Here is a 19646-nt window from a genome sequence, read left to right as displayed (position 1 = left end):
TTATTATTGTTATAATTATTATTATTATTTAAAAAAACAACCATATAATTCATTTATATAATATGATGCAGTACCAGTCATCTACCCAAGTGACTCCACATTGATGAACTACAACATTAAAATGCTCCTACATGTATTTGTTAGTGATAGAAATAATATAAAATACTATAATAACTCTAAAAGAAGCCAGTCTGCATAATGAGTACTTTTACTTTTGATATTTAACGTCAGTGGTTCTCAAACTTCCTCATGTCAAGAAAGTGTATGAAACCCATGACCAAAAGAGTCATACATTCTGTCATTGTGTTACTTATGGATTGGATTGTAGTGAAAATAAATGAATCCCCTTTTGCTGGGGACCCCCTGGAACCTCCTCAGGGACCCCTCGGGGTCCCTGGACCCCACTCTGAGAACTAAGGCTTTAAGTACATTTTTATGTACTTTTACTTGAGTAACATTTTGAATTCAGGACTTTTACTTGTAATGGAGTATTTTTAGACGACAGTACTTATACTTTCACTTAAGTAAATGATCTGAATACTGTGGATATGGAAGACAGCTGGAAGCCTCTTAAGCTTGTTTGTTTAGCCCGCCTCCTTCAGCTTGAAGAAAATTCCACTTCCGGTTTACCCGGTAGTAAGCATAATTCCCAAAGATGGCGGAGCAAGGTCCGATGGCCATAGCGATGCGGCTACGAAATCAGCTACAGTCCGTCTACAAACTGGACCCGCTGAGGAATGAGGTGAGTGGCCGTGTTTTACGAGCCCGTCCGCACAGGGCTAGAAGCGGACGGGGAGTCAAACAGCGGCGGAGACGAGTTAAACACGCGCACGAAACGCGAGATCGTTGTCGTCTCCGCGGCGCTGATGGAGAGCGATGCTGAAGAGAACCGTGTGTGAGCATGCGCACACGGCGGGAGTCCACCCGTGTTGTTCTGTCTTAACGGTGAAGCAGCGTGCTGAAATCCCGTTAACTGACTGTTATCTAGCAGAGTTTGGGCCACATATTCAGCTGTATTCATCGCTTCAACCGGGAGTTCACGTGTAGTTCAGCCGTTATGTGACTGAACTGGGACGGTGTTTCGGGTTAACTTGTGACCCTGTTAACTGGCGACTGAGTCGAGGTTGTCGTAGTGACGGCAGCCGTTAAAAGACGAACAGAACACGTAGCTGTCCTAATAATAATAATTAAAAAAAACCTTATCAACTGTGTTTATTATCAACGTTAAACATTTACAGAAGTTAAATTGTGCTCAGTGAGAAGATTCGCAATTTTCTTAAAATGTGGGGAATAAAACGGAGCATATAAGTTGGCAGCGCAGCTAACGTTATATCCTCTCTTGTGAGCGTTACGTTAGTTGAATGTGGGTCAGGTCTCTCGAACAAGCTATAAAAAAAAAGATTAATTTCAGAAAAATAAGTGAAGAAATGTGAATGCTTCATGTTGGCGACACCATTTAATTTATATAACGTAAGACAAAAAGGACCACAAGCATATATACACTGTATTGAACATTCAATTTAAGACCATTTAATGCTTTTAGGACACTGACGAGCAACCATGGACGCAGTCGGTTGACAGAGGCCAGTTAACAGGGTCACTAATTAACCCGAAACACCGGTAACGGCAGCAGCGCTCCGCTGTTTCTTGAATAAAGTAACGACGGTGTGTTTTTGACGTGAATACACGACGCTGTCAGCAGCAGTTAGCTAACATGACTTTCTTTTGAATCGTTTAATTTGCTGTTGCAGCGAAATCTTGGTCAGAACTGACCCCAGTTGCGGAAAACCAGATTTGAACCCCGGTCAATTGCTGTCAAAATGTTCCCTGTCCGTTCACAATTGGCCTAGTTTTTGTGAGATGATTATTTTTTGTAGGAAAAACCTGTTTACATCCTTCCCTCCACATAGAGGTCAAAGGTCAAGCTCAGCTACAGAGCAGCACCTCTGGAGCTGGTGGAGATTTAGCATCGTGTTCAGAGGCACTTGGCCAGGGGCAGACCTATGTTGATATGGCACTAGAACCAGGTCATTTGGCAGAAAGGATTTTTCCAAGTATATATATGTATGTATGTTTGTATGTATTTATTTATTTATATGGAACAACCAGACAGGCACACTTTCTTCCCTCTTGCCATCAGACTTATGAACAATTAAATCAGTCATCCAACATTGTATACATGCATGTACTGTACATAACCACTCACTATATGTGTGCGTATATATATATATAAGTAATTACATTACCCATTCAATACTTATTTCAGCACTCTTTGCATTAAGTTACTGATATCCTTGTTTACAGTCTACAGAAACTGTTTGACCTGTATATAGACATTGTATGTTGCTGTCCATTTGTTGTGTCTATATCTATATATCTATTTTCTTTTTCACCTACTACATAACAGTGATATGTTTATGTTTACATGTCTCTGCTCAGCATGTTGTTCTTGGTTTGGCTGTATGTCCATGTGTGTTTTCCTGAACATTGTTGTGTGTAAATACATTGAGAGCCACTAGAAACCAGAGTCAAATACCTTGTATGCATAAACATACTTGGCCAATAAAGCTGATTCTAATTCTGACAATTAAAATAAGTGTTGATACAAATGTAGAAGCCCTGGTTAGGCTTTTAAATTGAGTTTAAAACAACTTAACAAACTAACGACATACAGATTCAGGATTACAAAAAAACCCCAACAAAACAGATGCATGTTTATATACAAGCATGTGCACTCACTGGGCACTTAATTTAGGAACACCTGTGCAGTCTAATGCAACTGAATACAACAGCTCTGCCATAAACTCTACTTTTACAATCATCATAAAGTAGAATTATCACCCTTCTGGCAATGTCAACAAAAAATGCAAATGTATAAGCTTTGTAAAAGATGAATTCATGGCAGAGGTGTTGTATCGGATTGCAATAGATTGCACAGGTGTTCCTAATAAAGTGCTCTGTGTGTGTGTGTGTGTGTGTGTGTGCACTGACATAGGTGCGAGTGTTTGTATATATAGAGAGAGCATATAAGTGTGAGTGGATACATAAAATCTCATTCAGTGTTTGTGAAGCAGCATGTTCTGTAAGGAAAGACAAGTTTAGCACCTTTTAACAACAAGGCAGTTGATAGTGCTTTATTTCAGACATACAAAGGCAATAATATAAGATATAAAATGAACACAAGGCAATTTTAAAAAGACACAGATTCTATATTGTACATAGTTGGGGAAAAGTTAGATTACATCCCAGTCAAGAAATTCAGAAGACATACTGGTGATCAGTGCTGTTTTGAAAAGTTGATAAGGTTCATATATCAACCAGTGATCACATTGTTTCGTGTACAAACTCGCTGATCTGTCATGAAAATTGTTCGATATCATGATGGAGTTTGGCTGCTTGTCCAGTTTGCAGCAAAAGAAGCCACAATTTAAAGTAGTTTTACCTGTTGATTAAAGAGGTGGAGAGCATTGACTCCAACAGTTTTCACATATTTGTAGAGTCACTGTCTTTTGGTCCCTTGGTTTTAATTTTTAAGTTCAACTAATACATAAAAAAAGGAAGTTCAGTTGAGTGTGAATGTGTGCCCCGGGTGGGAAGCAGTGTGGAGAATGTGTGGTTTGTCAGGTGTATAAATGAAGATTAAAGATCAGGAGTCATTCTTGACCTTTCTGTGACACAGTATTCTAAACTGAGCGATCATTTACGAGCATTTTCCAAGGTGGACCGGAGCCCACTGCCTTCTTCATTGAGTAGAACCTGCTCAGGTGTCAGCATGTGACCCATTCGTGACCCACATACAACCACTTGTTATCGTGTGTCCAAAGGTCCTTACACAATTACGGCACCTTGGGATACAGTCACACGCTCTGGAGAAAGCTGAAAATGCAGCTTTTAAAGTTTAGAATATTCTATTAAAAAGATTAAATCAAGTCTTTAAAACATATAAAACATAAGACCTTTCTTGTTTATCTTTACAGGAGGAGGTCAAGCTGAAGATCAAGGACCTGAATGAACACATTGTCTGCTACCTTTGTGCGGGCTACTTCATAGATGCCACAACAATTACAGAGTGTTTGCACACTTGTGAGTTTCAGCTGAGCTGAACAGTATTATATTTTGTTCCAACTCATTTGTTAAATAAATGTCTCTCTGCTGTTTTTGTTACCAGCCTAATGGGAATGAAATGTCTTTCTTTCTGCTCTACAGTCTGCAAAAGCTGCATTGTGAAATATCTGCAAACAAGCAAGTATTGTCCAATGTGCAACATAAAAATACATGAAACACAGCCTTTACTCAACCTCAAACTGGATCGAGTGATGCAAGACATTGTCTACAAACTGGTGCCTGGACTACAAGAAAGTACGTCAGTGTTAGGAACAGTTGGAACCTAAAGTACAAATCCCCATTACAGACAGTATTAATGTTGGGTGCTTGTGAAATTCAGAGTAATAACTGAAGAGAAAATGTCATTTTGACAGAATAAACTGTTGCTTTAACAGCAGTAGACTAGTTTGATTTTTGTCAGTTCCTGTCATATAATTATTATTATTATCTGTTTTCACATTTGAACAGGTGAAGACAAAAGAATAAAGGAATTTTATCAGTCACGCGGGTTAGAAAGAGTCATTCAGCCTGCTGGAGACGGTAAGTTTCCTTGTCTGTGATTAAGTTTTAGATTTAAGTGGGAATTGATGATTTTTTACTGTTTGTCTGACATATTCGGTGCTAAACTTTCATTCCTGTGGTGTTTCTGCACTACACTTCAACCAAGAGGATTTTTTTTCTTGGTGGTCAAATAGACTTAGGACCCAAATACACTTTATCATCTTTATTTCTATCCCTCCATGTACTTTCAGTCCACTGACAAACTGAAGCAGGTAGTTCTAAAAGTGCTTTAAGTTTTGAAATAACAAAATGTATTCATATATTTATATGACATAGATTTTTACCTTGCGTATGTCTTTACTGATGCAAGAAAACCAACGTATTGTTCATATTGTATCAGACTTTAGCTGCACCTGTCTTTGGTCTGCACTTTACACCTAGTTACAGTTAACCACCATTATATAAGATATATTTATGATGAAATAGTTCAGATAGACCGCATCTCAGTAACGTACCCAGTCAGCAACACAGTGATTGATGTTTACTCTCATTTGTAAATTTAAACCTTTTTTCTCCTCACCAGATGCTATGCCAGATTCTACAGGTTTACCGTACACAAGCTTCGACCACTCAAAAGCCCACTTCTACAGATATGATGAGCAGGTTTCACTGTGTTTAGAAAGGCTAAGGTAAGTATTACTTTTCTCGCTAGTGGATACATTTTAAAGAGATCTGTGTGTGTTTTTTATAGATGAATCCGGGTTGTAGGTGGAAGTAGAGAATCTGCCATTACTGTGGTGGCACTGTGTGTATCAGTGTAATGCATGTAAAGGATTTCACATTTTAAGTGCTTTGGCCAAGAAATCTGTCCAAGGGATCCTGTAGAATCTGTTACATGTTGAAAATAGTCACCAAATGCCTTTAAAAGAAAGGTTATAGTCAACAAAACTTTTCAAATAAACTTGTTCCAGTTTTAACAGATGGTTAGATGTTTTTTTTTTCCATTCTGAACTATTATCAATTGCTTTGGCATTAAACTTCAGTTTTAGAACAGAAAGCATAGAAAACAAAAGTAAAAGCCACAAGCCTCTGCACCGTGAAATCAATTTTACTTTTATTAGTCTCCATTAAATCCTCATGTTGTGATCATATTCTCAGGGGTTAAATTTCTCAGGCACCATGCCTGATTTCAGGCATAGAGCAGTTTAAAATTCATATTATACTTAATTCAATACATTGTACACATTTCCTGCTGTACAACTTTTAAGGCTTACAAGTCTTCTCTTGCTTTAATCCCTTCGTTCTCACTGACATGCAGACAAAGGACTGCTAGTGTGCTATCTCTTCCTAGCTTGGTACTACCTTTCCTGGCTGAAATTCCACTTTTACAATATTTTGCATTGCGATTGATGCTCCGATTTTTATTAAATGATGTATTTCTTCTAAATGTCTGTCTAAAATAACACACTTATACATGTTGTCTGTTCTCTTTTATCTGTACAGTTCATCACTTGCTGGAAAAGATAAGACGAAACTTACTCTCCAGGTAAGTCACATAGCCAAAGACTCTGGCAGATGGGTTTTTCATTGTATTTCTGTAAAAGTCTGTGTATTTATAGAAATTGTTGAGCTGGTTATAGATGCTTTCAAAGCAGCTTGCCTCACAGATTTTCACAACCGTGGAAACATGTCTCCAGGGGTGCATTTTTGAAGCCTTAACAAGTAATTTTCCACCGTTAACTGCTAAGCAAAAACATGGCACAGTGACATCTGCAGCAACAGCAGAATCCAGCACTCAGAGCTGGTTACTCTGGCCACTGATGAAGCCTAACAGAACAAAAGTCATTTTTATTTATATAGTGCCAAATCACAACAGAAGTTATCTCAGGGTACTTTTCACATAGAGCTGGTCTAGACCGTACTCTTCAATTTACAGAGACCAAACATTCCCCCATGAGCAAACACTTGGCGACAGCGGCAAGGAAAAAGTCCTCCAGAAAACCTCCAGCAGTACTGGGCTTTAGGTGTACAGCCATCTGCCTTGACCAGTTGGGTTGAGAGAGAAAGAAGGAGGGGGAAAGAGAGACAGTGGGTACATCTCAAGTCTCTTAATTGCGTCCACGTTTCCCTCACTTAAGTCTTGCGGAAGCCAAGCGAGGAGAGGAGGAACGAGGAAATATGTTTTTAGAGAGATTATGTCTTTTTCCTCTAAAGCGTCATGTGAAGCGACGTCTGTTTCTGATGACAGTGGCAGCTGATCACAGCTGGATCAGCTGTCAGTCGGCTTTAACAGCTGTAGAGACTTTTGATGGAGTTTGTCTGCACACATGTGCACTGTGCTATTAATAATAAAGGCGCAGAGTTATCACTGCCAGAGCAGCTGTTTTCTCTCTGTAGCCTGTTACCTGTTTAACAAACACCTGCACATGAATAAAAACCTGCATTCTGTATTTATACCATGTCCTGCTCAGAGGCACAGGAACCATTTATACTTGCAGAATGCATTTCTATTATTTATTCATTATTTGCATCTGTATTTACTGATATTCTGGTTGTGGATGCATTATTTAATAACCCAGAGTATGATTAAAGTGTCATTTGAACACTGGAAATCAATTAGGCTAAGTGTTTCAGGGGAAATGGAAATTATGTAACTCATTTCAAACCTGATGTTTGGGGATTGATTGTGACTGAATGGGAATGATGTAATCAGAAAACAAATAAAATATAAAACTTGAGGGTGATACACTTGAGTTTTATCTGTAATCTGTCTCCACTCAGTGATGTTGTGATGTATCAGATCAGTCCGATCAGCTGCTGCGTCGCGTCCAATCGAAGGCTACTCTCGTGTATCCTCTCTCATGGCATCTCAGAGATCCCTCCTCTCTCCTCAGAGCAGAAGTAAGAGCTTTGAGACGGCCTTTAAAATGGCGTACAAGAACAATTTCCAGTTTGAGTGAGGAGTGAGTGGGAGAAGTACAGCAGTGAGGCATATAATCATTCTTTATTTCTCCACCCAAACCAGTATGTTCTCAATATTAGAAGATTTACTGAGGATAGTTGTGTTTTTCACTGACATCTTAAAGCTAGAGGGCCAAGATGTCGACTCACTGTTTGTAGTATTTAGTGCCGACTTGTAGGACTTAAAAAGATCAAAAACCAAACATCACAGAGCAGTGTATTTATGTTAAAACAGGCCTGGGTCAAGTAGTCGCAACAGATACTTCATAGACTTTGTTTAACATAGCGTAAGGAACCAAATACTTTAAATTCTTTTAGTTAAGTTGTAACTCTCTAAATTAATATACAGACACTTCACCTATGAATGTTAAACTTACAGAACTCTTGTTCTTTGTGGCAAACTGCACAAATCTATCATATAAGGACAATAAAGACAGTTATAAAAAAATATTTGATGTGAACATAATTGCAGTATAGATGACACTGATGCCAGTAGTTTCCTTAGCGATGGATGACATCACACTGATTTTTGCATGGCATTGTACAGTATATCCATCCTTAAAAATTTTCCTCGTGCCTCTACATGCAAATATACGTCCTGGCAATTTAAATGTGAAGATATTTGAGACACTGCTCACTAAACAATACCTACTTAATCAGTTTGTTCTGGGGTTTTCCCTTATGTGGCTGGATCCTTGTGACAGGCCCATTTATTGAGGGACAGATGTATGGAACAAGGGAAGTGGGATTACGTAATTCCCAGATTAGACTGAATCAAGACTTTGAACAAAGATTATTAAGGGAACAATTTAACTAAAACACACAGCATCCACACTAACCAACCAGCATTTTTACACCTGCTGCAAGGACTTTGATCGACCAGCAGAGGGCAGCCTTGTTTAACTGATTTATTTCTGGTGCTGATGGACTTTCATCATATCAGCATTTCAACGTTTGTTTTAGATGTTTTTATGATTGCAAATTGTGAAGAGCACAACTTCCTCAGTCATTTAGCTATATATTTCTAATGCAGAAAGAGGATTTGTGTTTTTTATATAGTCATACATTAATATGGAGATATTCAAAACCGGTGGAAAGTCACAGGGTGGTTGTGAATTTGGAGGTTTTGCGTAGTAATCTGGTGACTAATTAAAGCATGAAGACATCATCATCCATCTTCACCTTGTTTGACCACTTTGTATCTAAAGTTATATGATGTAATGGGGACATGCCATCACCATTCCTGGCTCCTCAGACCAATCTGACCAGTGACACTAATAAAATAGATAAGCATGACTGGACGGTCCTTGCAGTGTCCTGGATTTGAATTTACTCTTAACCTTTGTTACAGTGTCCCCCCCCTGCAGCATGTCCAATCACAATCCACAGTTTTTCCTGAAGTGGAAATTTAGTAAAAGAAACTTCTGCCTCACCTTTTAAAGAAAATACTACCTCTCACTGCATTCAGAGGGAAAAGGGGAAATTCAGCTCGATAACTTGAGAGTGTGTTATAAGTCAGTTGGGACAGGAAAACCTCCAGCAGTAAGCTAGGATTTTGGTCACTGTAAATCTAATTGTAACGGGAGTATGCCACACCCTTACAATATGCTGTTTCCTCATCACTAGTTTACTTTTCTTATTTGCTTGAAATGGTTTTTAGTCATATTTTTTTACGGAACAGTTTATTGCAGTATGTGACATTGAATGTTGGAAGGACATTTTTTTAAAAAATGGATTGTTTCTGTGCTTAAATTCAAAACAGCAGCAGCCTGTAGTTCTAGTGTTTCAAGCTAAACTAATGAGACCTTTATTACTGGCAGGCTTTTTATTTCATCTGAAACAGCAAAATTGTCAGTCTACATCTCTGAATAATAAGTTACCTTCACTGGTGATACTTTTATACTGGGCAAGTTGGCGGCAGATTCAAAAGTGAAATGAGTTGTGTTTTCCTCGGAGCAGTAGCCTGTTAAATGATGGATTAGTCTGTGCTTCTTAACCGGCAATATAAACCCAACCAGAAATATTCCACTAACCAGCTCCCTGGTGGCCGGAAGAGTTGGATCAGTGAAATACACATGTACTGCCGATCATGATTTATAGGAACTGTCTTTGGTTCGAAGTGTCTAATCATACAGCACATCTAAACTTTACTTTTTGACCATTTTCTTTGCAGCAGAAGTTTGTGCGCTGTTCTGTCCGAGCGGAAGTGAGACACCTACGGAAAGTGCTTTGTCATCGGCTAAACGTGGAAAAACACCAGGTCAGTCACTAATCTTCTTTGATTATGTGAAATTAGACTTAACGCTGCACATTATATCAAAGTAAGGAGCAGCGTGTTGCTCCCGACAATTTCTGTAACATCAAAAAAGTCAGCAGACATTCATTCAGTTTTTATCAGGCCGTATCAGCTAAAGATTTCACCAAATATGATATATGTAAGAAATAGATAATCTGTCAACACTTAGCATCCACTGTGCTCTGTGTTCAGAGATACCATGGAAAATCATTTTTGATTGGTTAGCAGATTACCCTTCTGTATCATGTGTTGGGAAACCATGTTTCTGTCAACTATTATAGCAGAATTCTCATGTCAGTGCCAAGACACATATATTAACCTAGGTAACCTGCAGGTAACCTTGGCAACACTGATGCTTTATGCTACATAATCAGCTAACTGGTGAAATGAATCTAACCATGGGTTAAATTCACTGTAAATAAAATTGAAAAGCTGGATGATGATTTGAAGACAGCCTATTTTTTTTTTTCTTTTGGTTAGTGGCCATGCTTTAAAGGCTGTGCCTCATACACTCACATAAGTATTATTGTTGTGTGTTGTTGCTTGCATAGTGCTGGCTGAAATTACTTCTTGAGATTTAAATTCCTGCTGTCTTAAAAATTTTCACTGAACACAATCCAAGGCCTCATTTACACCTGGTGTTAACATGTGATCTGGATCTGGATACAGTATCTGGGTAATGATATCCAATCAATGGGTCTTTACGTTTGCATTCACCTCGTATTAAAATCTTGTCATTATAATTGTGTCCGCACTGTAATCAGTTCTTGATATGCAAATTAGCCAGATGGGGCTGGCGGACTTGTGAACAAACAAAGTGCATCCCAGGTCATGGGAAGTGACCTTCCTTCTGAATGCCGTGGATGGACATCATTAATATTTTGCAAGGGGAGACGTTTAGCCACCACTAATACTCGAACCTGACCGCCTCCAAATGTGGTCTGGCTGATCCAATCGCATTCCGATCCCAATGCGGTCTTCGTGCATTTACACCTTGTATTAACATGTGTTTTCACTTATCCACATGAGTTATCTGGATACAGGTTGCATGTTAATACCAGGCGTAAGATGCGGATATCTGATTGGCTGACCCCTAATGACTGTGAAAAAAATAATCCCCCAGGCACCAAATTTGTCAATATCAGCTGCATTTCAGTGGTCGCTCAGCTCTGCAGGAAATGAAATGACAGTGTAATCAAGACAAACTGAAGTATTTGTGATACCTCATCCCATCTTTTACTAACAGCAAACAGGTTCCGCAGATGTTCCTTTTCAGATTTCTCTTCACATTTGTTTGTGTGGTCTCCCTATAGGTCCAGATGTTATTCAATAACGAGTCTCTTCCCGATCACATGACCATGAAACGGTTATGGCTATCACACTGGTTTGGCAAGGTACGGTACAGCCACGCTTGCAGGGCTTTTCTTTGTGCTGTTTTTTTAATTGGAAAATCAGGAGAAAGTTAATTGATGCTAATTAACATTGAAAGAAAAAATGAATTATTAGGTTGTATTCATATTAGTTTCTACACCATTTCAAATAAACTTTAAAGCCAATGATGGTGTAAACAGTTGTAACATAATGTCGGATTTGACATAGTAAAGAGAATTAACTTGTAACTAATAGTTTTGTAACATTTTTCCATCCCAAATGTAATATTTTAATCTTTTTTTTTCTCCCTAGGCTCAACCATTAGTCCTTCACTACACCATCAAGGACAAAAGGACAAGATAGGACTTGTTTTCAGTCTGACGACAGCTGTACATATTTTGTACAATACATATTCTATTTTAATAGTGTTTGTGTACATATACTTATTTTCCTTGTTTTGTATTTTTGAAAATAAATTTGAATTTGGAAAAATAATAGTTTGTATTGCTTTAATCTACGTATAGCTATGCAGAAACACTTCAACACCTGAACAACACATAAAGAGTGTATGTATCATATGACAGATGATCCTTCCTGTTGGACTGGTTTGTAATATTAACATATGTTTGTTTCTTAGTTTTGACATTAGCACTCACTGCAGTTTTATTCAAGTTTCACTTAATTTTAATACCTCAGTAGTTTCTTATACTTTGGATATCTTGCCTAACGCAAGCTTCGGAAAGAATAATGAAATTATTGGTTTTCAAAACAACCTATTTTTGTAACATTATGTAGCGTGATTAATGATGCCTTTAATGTAGTGACTTATCAGCTATTTTTTTTGCTTTGTTGAGAGAAAAGAAGTATGAAACAAAGCAGAGACTATACGTTAGGTATCTTGATTGGAAACATAATGGGTGCCGCAGTATTTAACATTCAATAAGGAAAATAAAGTCAAGTTTACCCCGTACGGTTTTTAAAAATCATCTGAAGCGTACAAGCGATGATTCAATATGATGTCATGGTCTTGAAGTCACGTTCAAGATATAAAAACTGAACTGAACTACTCACACTTGAACAAAATATGTTGAGTGTTGATACGCTTCTTCTCTGTCACGTTTTTATCATCAATATCTTGGAGTTTTTTTCGTGTTTTATTGTTTATGTTACTGTTACCAATCAAAACTGTAAGTGAAAACTCTTCAAATTGATGTGAATTAAGTACAAATATAAAACACCAACACTAATTTGTGGCTGCGGTTCCAACCCTGACCTTTGTAGATCTGTATCAGCTTTTTACACATTGTGGATACTACAGTGTTTCTTCTTAACAAAACTGCCCAGGCTCTGTCAGGGTGCATGGGGACTGTGAGTGAACAATAATTTTGTAAGTGTAAACACAAAATATGGACTCTGACATGACCCGCTGTTGTTATTTTGAAGCCATTTCATTCCATCCCAAGATGCAGTAGATTTGCAGGTTTGCTCCAGGATTTGTAAATCAAGTATTTCTTATAGTTTTTTGTTAGATTAATCAAAGCATCCAGGATTTGATTTTGTGGCCGTTCTCAACTTAAAATCTCTCCCCGGAGGATTTATTTTTTGACTTAAACAGCATATTTGCCATCCCGAAATCCAAACGCAACTAAGCCAACTGGCCTTCCACCGAGTCTTTTAAATGTTTATGTGACATACTAACTGTGGTGATATTTTATTGCACTTTTTAGAAGCTTATGAGGAAAGCTGTGCATGAAGAATTTATGTGCAGTCTGCACTATAAAGTCTTCACAAGAATTGCTACTTTTGACTCTGTTCAAGAATTCTGAAAACAAAAATGTGCCGTCCAGACCGGCGAGCTCTTAATCTTTGCAGAAATTCACTGACCACTGTCTCACTTTGTAACAAGCTCTGTTTTTTTTTTTTTCTGTTGTTGTTGCAGGAATTACAAGTCAAGCCTTCCACACTGTCACTAGGTGGCACACTTGGCACTTTTCAGGCATCAGGGGCAGGAGGCGAGCTTTGATGTGTGTGATCTTGTCCAGAGTGAAAGGAAAGACTCTGATAACCTGACACTGGCTGATAATATATACAAGCCTTGTATCTTATTCTGTCTCTACTCTTTCTAAGTAGACTGCACCGCAGCAGCCAGAACATTTCAGCAGCACTTTACAGAGTTGCACTATTAGTCTCTTGAATATCCCATGGACAAAATACTCTAGTGTAATGCATTAAACGTGCTGGATAAATCTGTGTAAGTGAGATAGTATTGTGCGGGTAAAGCAGCTGGTTTGTGTACTTGTTTCAGACAAATGATACTACTTGGCGTATATGTGTCTTAAAGGTCAAAGGTGAGAAATAAGAGTTTATATTTCATATGATCAGTGACCACGTCTTCATCAAGGGCAGAACAGTTTTCCATTTTAGTGCAGAGGTCAATAACATGGAATAAGGCAGCTGTAAACAGAGGTTTTAAGGACAGTGTTGGGTTGAATTTAAGTTTTAAAAAAACAAATTCTGCTGTTTCTGAAGAGAAGATATTTTTATATTTCTCCCCGATAACCTTGATATCATCTTGGAAGTTAATATAAACCGTTGGCTGTTCCAAATCAGTCCCCTGTGGCCGTGTTTCTAAATGAAGAATAAAATACTCTCACTGAAAGAGCTTCACACCAGTCAGCAGCAACGCTTACACACTGACACACACATACATGCATATTATGGGTTTCCCCCTGTCACTCTTATATAGCCTGAGCATGTCCCTTCAGGGCATTCTTATGTTGAAAAAACAATAATCCCCTAAAGTTGTGACCTTTAAGCCAAAATAAAGACTTTTAGGTTGCTGTTGGAGGGCTCAGTTAGATTGCAACTTGTCACTCGTGGCATCTCTGGGGTTTAACTTTCCTCATTATGATACATTGGAAAGATGAGCATGTGAAGTCGTATCACAGATGTCAAATCTGTGATTTTGGAAACGCACTTGACTGCTGGTGTGTGTGTGTGTGTGAATCATCTCTGGGACTTTAGCTTTTATGCCATTTTGAGGTAAACAGTCAATTCAAGACAATAATCTGGCTGTGAAAATGAATCAGTTATTGATGCAGTAATTTAATGTGGAAAATCAGAAATCTGATATAATAATAATAAATCACATTTTAATAGTAAAGCTGGTAAATCACCCCATATGATGTTATATATCCTTACATTTTAAATTAAAAGAATAACATGAACCTTCCAAAGGGACTTCATGGGGATGCTATTGAGATTTTAAAATATAGGCTCTATTTATTATAGTGATCCCACATAATATAAGGCCTGTATTAATCATAATTAATATGCTACATGTCACTGAATGTGTTATTTTGTTTCTGAAAATGTTATTTTAATCTAAGACGTTACAGCTGGATTAGAAGGTTGAGTGAGGACTTCACCCATTTGTTCACTGACTTTTTATTCAAAGCTTCATCCACTATGTTGTTCCTCCTGCCAGTCCGGAGTAGCTCCCTAATAAAGGGCCTACTTGACTTTTCAACCTCCACGATTCCAGCCGATTACTTCTATTGTGTGCGCCAGCCTGCTCTGTTTCTATACCCACCAAAAAAAAAAAAAAAAAAAAAATCCGCCCTAACAAGCTCTTTAGTTTCCTTTTAGTCTCACATTCAGCTTCGATATCTGTATTTTCTAAGCAAAGTGAAAGCGAGCAATCAGCCTGATTCCAGCTGTTTCCTTTACGGTTTATGTGCATCAGTTTATGTAAATACCAGGTTGAGTTGCCTTCCAAATAAACTATATTATGATATTAATTTCAAGATTAAGACTTTGAGAAAGAAGAAGAGAGAGCTGGTTGAGTGAAGAAGACAGTTTGAGATATTAAAAAAAAAATTAAAAAAATCAGTGTCTGTCTCTTGAAACTCTAGAAGAACAACATGATGTCCTTTTTTTTCTCTCCCTAACTATGACATCTTCTAGGACGCCTCGACAATAATAAATAATGCCTGTCAATATTTATGAATAAAGGATAAAATAAGATCAGTGAGCAGCATGACCCCCGAGAGATTTCCAGCGCGTTTGTGCGCGTAAAAAGTGGCAATAAAATAGTCTATTGCTGTTTATACTGAAAACGAAGGAAATAATTTCACAGATTTTACTTATTTTAAACTGAATATCTATTATAACACTCCCCACCCAGCTCGCCTCATACACTTAAACCACACACACACCCCAAACTCTTGATCCCTTACAAAACTGTTGCAAATGGTCGGCCAGCAGCAGCAGCAGCAGCAGCAGCAGCAGCATGTCTCATTTCCACCGCCTCCCATTGAGGTTTATTCATTAGGATCCTCACACTAACCCATTTGCTATTCATGGAAGACTTTTTTTTTTTCTTCTCTCTCTCTCTCTCTTTCCAAACAAACCCGGAGTCAAGAGAGTGGCAGATGCGTGCCATTATTGCCCACGGCTCGGTGGAAGCTGTTTTATGTAAGGCAAAGGCGGGTTAACCTAATCAATCATGTCGACTAGCTGTGTTAAAGACGATTCATAGAAGGAGGAAGAAAACATATGGCGCATGGGTGGGAGCAAGCTTTTCTTAACACTGCAGCAGACCGGGACCTTCTTGTGTCAAGATGTATTCAAAGCCAAGCGAAAGAATGGGAATAATGGCAGTGGACGGCTGCTAATTGAAGTCACGGCACTTCAAGGCTGAAAGCAGAGGCCAATTATTCAAAAGGGCCCATTTTTTTTTACCAAGCAGAGCAGCTTTTTAGAATGAATATTTTATACATGTTGTTAATCTCCAATCACAAATCCCCTTGGTTGTAATATTCTTATAGCAAATGAATGAGAATTTATAATGATGTAGCATTCCTATAGAGGTTTAACGAGCTCCACCTTAACACGTATATTATATCCCTTTAGGTATTTAATAGCACATGTGGCTCTCCATAGTAAATTCTGTGACTTTAAAATGCACTAGCTTCCCTTTATAATCACATTTCTTGCGGTCTAATCATAATATTCCTATATAACGACACATTTCGGTGTCATCCCTCAGATTTTTAGATGATCATTTTTTCATGATCTTATGCAAAATCACACACCCAAATCGCGCCCAAAGCTTCTTGAAATATCATATAACCTTTATTTACATAGATGCTGATTAAATAGAATGTTACAATAAAATTATCGCATAGGATGTTTGACCTATATACAGAACTCAGAGCGTGTAAAAGTTTGCATGTCGATACTAATAGTGATGCCTCCTTTGCTTGGCGAACAGGCCTGCATATTTGCAGAAACACCTTTCGCTCAGAACAAAAAGAAAAAAAAAAACAAACATTTTACACTTGATGTGGGATGGACTGACACATCCACTCAGGGGTTTGGGCTTGTCCCGTGGACTTAACACGGGCTGTGCAGGTAAGAAATAAGGGGTGGAGGGGGGGTCAGTATTTGGCAGATCCGATAGAAGAATGCGAATAAATGGCAAACAAAAAAAAAAATAATTGCACAATTTTCCACCCCCCCCCCTCCCCTCCCCCCTTCAAAACGAATGTGAAATATTAAAATGTTTACACAATTTTTCAGTCTTCCTGTACCATAACAGTTTGGTCTGCCTGAAAGGAAACCAGATATTCCTCAAATATTTCGGTGAAACTTAAATGATAGACTTGGAAGGCTTTACAAGTCCGATTAATAAATTAAAATGGAGAAAAAAAAAGAGGAGGAGGGAAAGAAAAAAAAAACATTTCCTGAAATGTTCATGTTCGTATTCTCCTTTTTTGTCAATATCCGTGCAAAAGTTTGGGAAAAAAATGTCCCCCTTTTTTTTTTTAATATTCTTTTTGTTGTTGTTTATGAAAATCACAGGCCCCCTGACTGTCAATCGTCCACCTCGATTTCCTCGTCGTCCTCCGAGAATTCATCCGTAGTTTGGTCTCTGGATGAGGAGGGGGACTGTGGGAAGGCCCGGTGTCCTTGGGAGGTCGGGGAGATACTGGGTGATCTGGCCTCGGGGCCCCCGCCTTGGGTCTCCTCAATGTTTTCCATGGTGACGAGCTTCTGCAGGGTCTGTGGGGTGATTTTCTTTAGTGACTCCACGTCCGCTTTCATCTCCTCCAGGTCCCGCTTGAGTTTGGCCCTGCGGTTCTGAAACCAAGTGATCACCTGCGCGTTGGAGAGCCCCAGCTGCTGAGCGATCTGGTCTCGGTCAGCCGGAGAAAGATATTTCTGGTACAAAAACCTCTTCTCCAGTTCGTAAATCTGGTGGTTCGTGAAGGCCGTCCGCGACTTTCTCCTCTTTTTCGACGTCTGCCTCTGTCCGAAAGCGTTTACATGCTCACGACCTTGGAGAAGAAAATATACAATAGGAATAAAACAACCGCAAGGGTCACTTTCCCCCAAAACTATAGCAGCAACAGAGGGCACTGCACAACAGGCCTGTCATCGGTTCACAAGCTTGGCTTTGTCTTTTACCTTAAAGCACAATGTTATATTCCTTCCACCTGATTTCACTTGCAACGACACTAATTTGTCGAGCATTGCTTAATCAAGACTCCTCTCTGGATAAAACCGAGCTAATATTTCAGGCGCTGTCATAAGATTCACAAAAATGAATGCATTTCAAAAACGAGTAAAATTATTCCTCCAGTGGCAGATTTCCTCTATTTTGTGCAAAACAACAATTTCACAAAATATTACGATTTTTGAGATAATTGTTCCAGCATTCATCATAGATATACAATATTAATGTGTCATGAACTTAATCTGCAAGTATGTTCATTTTTATCCAACATAGCAATGCATGCAGTAGGCCACAATGGCTGATTGACTTTTTGACAGCATGTAAACTGAAGTATATGAGCTTGTTCTGCTAGTTTAGAGATTATATGCACGTACATTTCACTGCGTAAATTCTGCATTTTCCTCCTCTTATCTCGTATTTTATACACATTGCTGTATTCTAGCGTGTCCGCACCACAGGTCAAAACAAACCCAGCTAGCAGTGATCTGAGTCTGATATGTTTTGCGCGTGCTACCCTTCAAAACAGTCGTTGTTCTGCCTTCCTAAAAATGTATACTTAAGGTAAAAACGACATGCTGATTAGTATTTACCTTCTGCTGCTTGGATAACGCTGACTTCCAGACCCTTAAACGTTTTGCTGGCCAGCTCCTCCAGCGCGCACAGCGGCGAGGAGGGAGTGGTGATCCCGTTCCTCGCCGAGTTGGAGCCCGTCACTTTCTCTAACACTCTCGGCGGACAGATACTGGCGACCGACTTCTTTACCGAGGGTTTGTTAAGGATATCCTCAATGCTGAACGGCGTTAAAGGTTTGTTGGAGTTGGCTGGCGGTGGTAGCTGGTCCAATGGAGCCCGTCTCCTCTCCTCGCCGCTGGACTGCAACACAGAACCTGCCTTCATGTCTTTACTGGAGGTCATCGCAGTCCCGAAGAATCGCTGCTTGCAAAAAAAAGTTGATTATTTCATTCAAATGGCAGTTTTAAGCGTCCACAAGTGTTTCCTCTGGTGCTCGGCGGTTCTCGTAGATCCCCTCTATATTTTGACACTTAAAAGCCGAATGCCACAACTTAGCTCGCCTGAGAGCTTTCCTCCAAAATAACCATGCTTCGGGCGTAGTTGTGAAGGCAGCCGCACTGTATTCCCCTCAGAGAGTCGCAGTTCCTCTGCCAAGCTCCATGTAGATCTTTAGGAAGTAACAGACTGGAGGGGGTGAATCCCTGCAAGGGGAAAAAAGCTGTCTCAAGCAGCAAGAAAAGAAAGCGACTACTAACGAGTTATTGTTGATTGGGCGAAGTTCAATTAGAGAAACACTACACTACTTGCTGACCCGCTGCTGCGTCTTAAAGGGCCGGACCATAATAACTAATTGGACGTGGGGAATAGGAGGAGTCTGTTGCTGCCGAGGAGAAAGATGCCCTGAAATGTTTATGCATCTGTTTCCGTCTGCTGGTGTATTCTTTTAGAAAGAGAGAGTTGATGGCCATTAAAATACTGCCACCAACATCTTTTCATTATAGAAAAATTTGGAGGAACACCGAGCCAACAATGGTCTCCAGCCGTGATATTCATTTTATTTTCGTGCGTAATTACGCATACAGCTTTATGCGTAATGAGCGCATTTGGGACTGTGTTGCACGGGAATTTGGCATTAAATAGCCACAATGAGCACGTTTACAGACAGAATTTTTAAAGACTATTAAAATGATCTGCCTACAAGTAAACAGAAGCTGCTCAGGTTGTTGTTCAACATAACAGGTGATGGATTTTTTTTTTCATTTTATTCTTTATAAAAGGAGATAAGTGACCTGCTTTTGATAATAATGTTTAAAGGTATGATAGGAATGATGGCAGCAAGATATAGTAAACATAGTGTTTTTTTTATATATATACCTCTAT

General features: G+C 39.0%; 2 protein-coding genes across 3 annotated transcripts; one reads left to right on the top strand and one right to left on the bottom strand.

Moving 5' to 3' along the window:
- The first annotated feature begins 609 nt into the window (after nucleotides 1-609).
- Nucleotides 610-11728, top strand: pcgf1 (polycomb group ring finger 1). Of its 2 annotated transcripts, none has more exons than XM_067599960.1 (9): nucleotides 610-742; nucleotides 3978-4083; nucleotides 4207-4359; nucleotides 4573-4644; nucleotides 5189-5294; nucleotides 6109-6151; nucleotides 9743-9826; nucleotides 11176-11256; nucleotides 11546-11728. In XM_067599960.1, the coding sequence occupies exons 1-9, from the start codon at nucleotides 656-658 to the stop codon at nucleotides 11594-11596; spliced, it is 783 nt and encodes a 260-aa protein (XP_067456061.1). In that variant the 5' UTR covers nucleotides 610-655; the 3' UTR covers nucleotides 11597-11728. The 2 variants fall into 2 exon arrangements, with proteins under 2 accessions (XP_067456061.1, XP_067456060.1); XM_067599959.1 differs by having other exon boundaries at nucleotides 613-742; nucleotides 9740-9826.
- Nucleotides 11729-15182: 3454 nt separating this feature from the next.
- On the bottom strand, nucleotides 15183-19424 carry lbx2 (ladybird homeobox 2). Its single transcript, XM_067599958.1, has 2 exons — nucleotides 18344-19424; nucleotides 15183-17574 (listed from the first exon to the last, which is right to left on the bottom strand). The coding sequence occupies exons 1-2, from the start codon at nucleotides 18666-18668 to the stop codon at nucleotides 17111-17113; spliced, it is 789 nt and encodes a 262-aa protein (XP_067456059.1). The 5' UTR covers nucleotides 18669-19424; the 3' UTR covers nucleotides 15183-17110.
- Nucleotides 19425-19646: the final 222 nt, after the last annotated feature.

Source organism: Thunnus thynnus, chromosome 9 (assembly GCF_963924715.1).
Source record: "Thunnus thynnus chromosome 9, fThuThy2.1, whole genome shotgun sequence".
Classification (NCBI taxonomy): Eukaryota; Metazoa; Chordata; class Actinopteri; order Scombriformes; family Scombridae; genus Thunnus; species Thunnus thynnus.
This window is presented reverse-complemented; position numbering and strand designations above follow the sequence as displayed.

What these genes read in the sequence shown, in the direction of transcription:
- pcgf1 (XM_067599959.1), top strand. Translation starts at nt 656, where the DNA reads ATGGCGGAGCAAGGTCCGATGGCCATAGCGATGCGGCTACGAAATCAG. An exon ending in TACAGAGTGTTTGCACACTT is followed by an intron (nt 4,084 to 4,206) that starts GTGAGTTTCAGC and finishes TCTGCTCTACAG; the next exon opens with TCTGCAAAAGCTGCATTGTG. An exon ending in TAAACGTGGAAAAACACCAG is followed by an intron (nt 9,827 to 11,175) that starts GTCAGTCACTAA and finishes GTCTCCCTATAG; the next exon opens with GTCCAGATGTTATTCAATAA.
- lbx2 (XM_067599958.1), bottom strand. Translation starts at nt 18,668, where the DNA reads ATGACCTCCAGTAAAGACATGAAGGCAGGTTCTGTGTTGCAGTCCAGC. An exon ending in CGTTATCCAAGCAGCAGAAG is followed by an intron (nt 17,575 to 18,343) that starts GTAAATACTAAT and finishes TTCTTCTCCAAG; the next exon opens with GTCGTGAGCATGTAAACGCT.